This window comes from Sinocyclocheilus grahami, unplaced genomic scaffold, assembly GCF_001515645.1.
Source record: "Sinocyclocheilus grahami isolate Dianchi unplaced genomic scaffold, SAMN03320097.WGS_v1.1 scaffold252.1, whole genome shotgun sequence".
NCBI lineage: Eukaryota > Metazoa > Chordata > Actinopteri > Cypriniformes > Cyprinidae > Sinocyclocheilus > Sinocyclocheilus grahami.
Genome location: NW_015505431.1, coordinates 360,065 through 367,137, shown reverse-complemented (window position 1 = coordinate 367,137; position 7,073 = coordinate 360,065). Strand labels below are relative to the sequence as shown.

Below are 7,073 nucleotides of genomic sequence, written 5' to 3'. Positions count from 1 at the left end.
CTGAAGCTCTGGGATCCTTATTACATAAGACTCCCTCAAGACATTGCACGTGGACACACACCTGGCCGTGAGTGTGTGTGTGTGTGTGTGGCCTGTCAGTTGTCTATGACAGCGAGAGGTCTAACTGGAGGTCTTTAGACCAGAAGTTTGACTGCTGGATCATCATGAGACTGAGAAGCATGATTGCTGAGGAGTTTGCTGTGGTTTATTTATAGGCTCTGCATCAGCAGCAGTCACAATGCTGCAAACGAAGCCCTTCAGAGAGAGAGATGCATGTGACAAGTGAGGATGGACTACAGCGGTCCAGTGAGGTCTATATTCAATCAGACGTGAATTTTACCCTCAGCTGCACACGGATCCACGGAGCAAACCGCGCAGCAACAGCTCTCAGAGGCTGGAAGAAAGAAGCAGCAGCAGTGAAATCGAGAAATAAGGATGCTCTCTTACAGATGTAGTGTGTGGGTGTGAAGCTGTCTGTCGCACATCAGCTGGTTTCTGTCACTGGTTTTCAACTATTGAGCACCGAGAAAAAGCGTGCCGTTCGGTTGCAATGTCAGTGCAGGAGTTTGTGTTTGGCAGGATAATTCTCACACGATAAGAAGAGATTTGGATTGTGGGAATGAACTCTCCTGCACTAATAAATACATATCGACTTCAAGGCTTTATCTATAATACAGTCTGATATAATGGTAAATATTACAATATCATAGCACAACAACAGTGATCAGCAATAATGATAAGCCTAATACTCACAATAAAAATAATAAAGGTCATATAGATCATTACACAGTCTCGGAGGTAAGAAGTGGATTATCCTTCAGCTGAAATGTTTGTATTTTCATCCTGAAATGCGAGGCAAATGTTGGATCACAATAATTAGGAACCACAGTTTGCACAAATCCCTTCACTCGATTGGGATGTTCTCTTTTATTCTGGAGGGCAAGGGCAGTGACTGTAACATCGAGCATATTTTGCCGTATTAAACACGTATTTATACCGATTTCATCAGGCTCTGAAAATTCTTCAAAAAGAACTGAAATAATGGCCTTCTCAGCTGCCATAGTTGCAACTCTTGCGTCATCAGAACAGGGTGTTCAACGCACCACCGCTTCCGTTTAAAAAACGTTTTGCACCGTTTTGTCGGGGCTGAATGCAGCCCTGATTAAAGTCTGCGTGAAGCCTTTTCAATCAGCGTTTTTGCACGAAGGCACCTCATGAAACTGATTTGCTTCTGAGGCTTCTGAGGCAGCTTAAAGGTTTAATGATTTATAACAAAATAGAATGAGTTTTGGTGATAACTAAACGAATATTTAATTGCTATAATAGGCCTACTGATTTCTCACTAGAAATAACATTAAAAAATGCAAAAAGTTAGTCAGAAATCTTAATTTACACAAAAAACTGACTACCAGATGCAACTTTCAGACGCCATCTTTCATTTTTAAGCTCAACCATCATGGAATGGAATGCACAGGATTGTGGGATATCAAAGGCAGCGAAGGACATCTATGCTGCCTTCAAAAATCGATCAGATGAAGGTATCTCATGAGACAGAAAGTAAAGCTATAACTTTGGATTCGGACGTGCCTTGATGCCTTCCTGGAATGCATCCTCCAAAGGCAGCATTTTTCAGTTTTCGGATGCAGTCTTTATTTCTGTGATGTATTTCCAACTGAAACTGAATATTGAATAGAGGGTGGAGTTTTATTTTCCTCCTCTCATCTCTGACTCATAGCAACCAAACGGCTGTGGTTAAGGATGTTCTGCCCAAGCCATCAAACTGACGTCATCAGAGAAGAAGTGCCATTTCAGAGCGGAAGAAAATGTTCAGATTTTGATTAAAGATTACCAAAACAAACTTTTTTTCCCCCCAACGGATTAACTTGCACAGATTAATTGTTCACCTCAAGACTAGCAATGTGCGCTAAGTAAATAAAGTAAATTTTGATTTCATGAGGTCGAGAAGAGGTGTAGTTGCGAATAGAGGAAGAAGGTTATTGTTTTTTATTAAGAGGGCATGTTAATTTTTTTTTTTAAATAATGATATGCACAGATTAATTATTTATAATAAACACTGCAATATTTCACAAGAAAATGGTAATTTCATAGTGACTTCTTGTGATTCAATCCTTAAACTCAAAGTATACATTTTTGTATGTTTATGCTAGCATATGCATACTGTCGAGAGCATAGCCTTTCAAAGTGTACTCCATTTGATAGCATACACGAATCAGACAGCTGACACATGCATTCTAGAAAGTTTGTCCAGTGTCTGCACTGTTTCTCTCCAGAAGGTATGACCGATAAAATAGCTTTGTACCCTTTTAAACTAAAGTTGTGGCTATCTCGTAACGCCCTCAATGTATATGTAGATGCCTCATTAGCAACTGTTCCTATGGGTTGCTATACGTAAGCCATCCACCATCTTGTAATGGTCAACTTGATGTCATTCACCATAGTAACCAATGAATATTCGAAGATGCCACAATTCTGCACAGCTGATGGTCTGTGAACGCATGGTGAATGACGTCAAGTTGACCATTCAAAGATGGCGGATGCGTCTATACGTGCTTGGAGCGGTCGAATGGGACATCTATACATATATGAGTGTTGCCACCTTGTGGAACAACTGATTAGTCCAAAACAAAATCTGCGCATATACAGTGGGTACGGAAAGTATTCAGACCCCCTTAAATTTTTCACTCTTTGTTATATTGCAGCCATTTGCTAAAATCATTTAAGTTAATTTTTTTTCCTCATTAATGTACACACAGCACCCCATATTGACAGAAAAACACAGAATTGTTGACATTTTTGCAGATTTATTAAAAAAGAAAAACTGAAATATCACATGGTCCTAAGTATTCAGACCCTTTGCTGTGACACTCATATATTTAACTCAGGTGCTGTCCATTTCTTCTGATCATCCTAGAGATGGTTCTACACCTTCATTTGAGTCCAGCTGTGTTTGATTATACTGACTGGACTTGATTAGGAAAGCCACACACCTGTCTATATAAGACCTTACAGCTCACAGTGCATGTCAGAGCAAATGAGAATCATGAGGTCAAAGGAACTGCCTGAAGAGCTCAGAGACAGAATTGTGGCAAGGCACAGATCTGGCCAAGGTTACAAAAAATTTCTGCTGCACTTAAGGTTCCCAAGAGCACAGTGGCCTCCATTCCTTAAATGGAAGACGTTTGGGATGACCAGAACCCTTCCTAGAGCTGGCCGTCCGGCCAAACTGAGCTATCGGGGGGGAAGAGCCTTGGTGAGAGAGGTAAAGAAGAACCCAAAGATCAGTGTGGCTGAGCTCCAGAGATGCAGTCGGGAGATGGGAGAAAGTTTTAGAAAGTCAACCATCACTGCAGCCCTCCACCAGTCGGGGCTTTATGGCAGAGTGGCCCGACGGAAGCCTCTCCTTAGTGCAAGACACATGAAAGCCCGCATGGAGTTGTGAGATGGTGAGAAATAAGATTCTCTGGTCTGATGAGACCCAGATAGAACTTTTTGGCCTTAATTCTAAGCGGTATGTGTGGAGAAAACCAGGCACTGCTCATCACCTGTCCAATACAGTCCCAACAGTGAAGCATGGTGGTGGCAGCATCATGCTGTGGGGGTGTTTTTCAGCTGCAGGGACAGGACGACTGGTTGCAATTGAGGGAAAGATGAATGCGGCCAAGTACAGGGATATCCTGGACGAAAACTTTCTCCAGAGTGCTCAGGACCTCAGACTGGGCCGAAGGTTTACCTTCCAACAAGACAATGACCCTACGCACACAGCTAAAATAACGAAGGAGTGGCTTCACAACAACTCTGTGACTGTTCTTGAATAGTCCAGCCAGAGCCCTGACTTAAACCCAATTGAGCATCTCTGGAGAGACCTAAAAATGGCTGTTCACCAACGTTTACCATCCAACCTGACCGAACTGGAGAGGATCTGCAAGGAGGGATGGCAGAGGATCCCCAAATCCAGGTGTGACAAACTTGTTGCATCTTTCCCAAAAAGACTCATGGCTGTATTAGATCAAAAGGGTGCTTCTACTAAATACTGAGCAAAGGGTCTGAATACTTAGGACCATGTGATATTTCAGTTTTTCTTTTTTAATAAATCTGCAAAAATGTCAACAATTCTGTGTTTTTCTGTCAATATGGGGTGCTGTGTGTACATTAATGAGGAAAAAAAAATAACTTAAATGATTTTAGCAAATGGCTGCAATATAATAAAGAGTGAAAAATTTAAGGGGGTCTGAATACTTTCCGTACCCACTGTATACTATTCTGGTGGTGTGTGCACAGTATGTGCATACTATTGTGGTGACGGAATTTGCATCACGCGCACTGTACGCATAAAAAACAATGTATACTTTGGGCTTTACACAGAAAAACAAATGGACAAAAATAATTTTTTTTGTATTCTTTCTCTTCCAGCCATGGCTCTAAGGCCCACCCTCATCGTCGTTCTATTTCTGATTGGCTGCTGCGCTCTTGAGGACCCGCCCATGGTTAAGGCCCCGCCCCCTCCTCATGGGTGTGGCGCTACATTGGACCCGCCCTACAGAGTTTTGTGCGATCTGGAGTCCGTGTGGGGTGTGGTGCTGGAGGCCATAGCATGCGGCGGTACCATATCTGCTCTGATCCTGGCCATAGTTCTTTTAGCCAAGCTGAAAACGGTAACGGAACCGGAGAAGCGCTGTGGTGTCGGTCCCCTCCTCCTCCTATTGGCCGGAACCATGGGTCTCTTCAGCCTATCGCTGGTGTTCTTGGTGGGGCGTGGTGAGGTGCTCTGCATGGTGCGCCGCGGGCTGTGGGGGGTGCTGTTCACCATGTGTTTCTCCTGTTTACTGGTGCAGGGAGTGCGGCTGAAGAAGCTGGCGGGAGGGAGGCGGAGCCCAGCTGGCAGCTCTCTCGCCGGATTGGCTTTCGCGCTCACTGTGGTTCAAGGCATCATTGCTGGAGAATGGCTGCTGCTTACGGTGGTCCGCGAGGGACATGCAGCCTGCGATTACCTGCCTCTAGACTTTGTATTGGTGTGTAGCTACGCTCTAGTGTTGTTGCTAGCTGCCAGCATGTTGTCGTTGGCTGTGGTGTTGTGCGGAGGGAGCAACAGAGAGGAGTCGAGCAGGAAGAGTATGAAGTGGAGGTGCAACGCTGTCTGGCTTTTCCTCTCATGTCTGTCCTCGCTTCTGCTCTGGGTCGCCTGGCTAGGTCTCTATCTGTACGGAGACGCCGCCATCACGACCATGGCAAAGGATTGGGATGAGCCGGCATTAGCGGTTGCGTTGGTGACCGAGGGTTGGGTGCTTCTGTTATTTCACGCAATCCCAGAAACGCACATGTGCTTGCGTCCGTCCAGTCAGAGGAACGCAGACACCGGCCAGAACTACTACGACACCCCACAGCCGCCAACGGCACAAAGTTACCATGACGACGAGCGGCCGACCAATCCCAGAGCTCCGTTCGCAGAGAGTCAGGCATACACCGTAGAGGAGCACAGTGCGGGTAGGATGCCACACAAAAAAACATGTGCAAGGATAGTTTACGGTTCTGAAAATTAAACCTAAAATAACCATTAGAGAACGTTCTGTGTAGGTTATCTTTAGGTTGTTACAAAAGCCCTTCTGCAAAAGGTTACTTTATGGTTATAAAAAAGCCTAAAAATAATCATTAGAGAACATTCTGTAAACGTACCTAGGTTCTATTTGGGTTGTTACAAAAATACTAAAAACTAGCTTTTAGAAATCATTATGTGTAGGTTATTTTTAGGTTTACACACACACACACAAAATTGCCTGCAACATTCTGGAAAGGTTAGTTTTATGGCTATAAAAATAATGCCCAAATAAAACCTAAAAATAACCATTAGAGAACGTTCTGTATATGTTCTCTTTAGGTTGTTATAAAAAAAACCATCCTGCAGTGTTTTGGGAAGGTTAGTTTATGGTTATAAAAAAAAACAACTAAAAATACAATGTTCTGATGTTCTGTTTAGGTTGTTACAAAAACCTTCCTGCAACGTTCTGAGAAGATTAGGTTATGGTTATAAAAAAGTAACCATTTAACCATTAGGGAACATTCTATATATAGGTTCTCTAGCTTGTTACAAAAAACCTCCCTGCAACGTTCTGGAAAGGTTAGCTGATGGTTATAAAAACGTTTCTAAAACGTTATTATTTGGTTCTGCCAAAAGCAGCCCTTTGAGAACATTAGGAAAATGTTCTTTTGTTTGCTGAGGCGAAACATACAAAACTTCTGAAGCTTTTCAAAATCATTTAATTGCACACGTTTAAAAAATATATAGATTTTTTTTCATATTTATTCTATTTAGCCAGATTAGAGTTATTATACACAGATTTTTCAAATAGTTTTTCCTTTGTAATATATTGTCTTGTTTTGTCTTGTGCAGTTCTGCAGACTGGAGGTTATCATAACGGACTGATACGTCCCGCTGTGCCGTTCCGCAGTCACGTTTACCAGCCCACCGAGATGGCCCTGCTCATGAACGCAGGACCGGTCAGTAACAATACTACACATTAACAATACTTTAATGCCTAAGTCTCACAAACAATTCACCTCACGCTTTATGTTCCAGATCCCAACCGTCCCTCCAAACTTCACAGGGAGGCATCTGTGGTGAGAGCGGTTACCATGGCAACAATGTCCTCTCGGGCCCCTAAAAGGATTGAGTTCGGGTGCCTTCACGGGGTCAAAAGACACTTTATTAAAGTTCCATGTTAATCATTTGGAAATGCTCCTCTAATAAAAGAGCTGATTGAAGTTAATGGACATTTTCAACATGGGAGCAGGCTAATTTTGCACATGTTCTCTATCTCTAAGTGCTTAATACAAAATAAAGGACGTGCTACATATTCGATATCCCTCTGGTGATGTCTGTTTAGATTAAATGAATCAGACAAATCATACTGATGAGGACCTGTAAGAATTTACATAAACAGAGATGTGTGAAAGAGAGAGAGACCCATTTACTTACATAATGTGACGCGTCTCTGAGTGTGAGAGAATAAATGTCATTCGTTCATTTATTCAATGTGAACTGATTGACTGGAGGGGGC

General features: G+C 42.8%; 1 protein-coding gene and 1 long non-coding RNA gene across 3 annotated transcripts; one reads left to right on the top strand and one right to left on the bottom strand.

Moving 5' to 3' along the window:
• Positions 1-6,677, top strand: LOC107598492 (G-protein coupled receptor family C group 5 member B-like). 2 transcript variants are annotated; one of them, XM_016289855.1, is made up of 5 exons: positions 1-682; positions 2,885-2,891; positions 4,430-5,502; positions 6,407-6,513; positions 6,593-6,677. In XM_016289855.1, exons 3-5 carry the CDS (start codon positions 4,434-4,436, stop codon positions 6,635-6,637), a joined length of 1,221 nt encoding a protein of 406 aa, XP_016145341.1. In that variant the 5' UTR covers positions 1-682; positions 2,885-2,891; positions 4,430-4,433; the 3' UTR covers positions 6,638-6,677. The 2 variants fall into 2 exon arrangements, with proteins under 2 accessions (XP_016145341.1, XP_016145340.1); XM_016289854.1 differs by lacking the exon at positions 2,885-2,891 and adding an exon at positions 1,728-1,734 and having other exon boundaries at positions 2-682.
• Positions 6,410-7,073, bottom strand: LOC107598493 (uncharacterized). The gene is made up of 3 exons (XR_001610566.1): positions 6,992-7,073; positions 6,574-6,696; positions 6,410-6,492 (listed from the first exon to the last, which is right to left on the bottom strand). It is a non-coding gene; the product is annotated as an uncharacterized lncRNA (long non-coding RNA).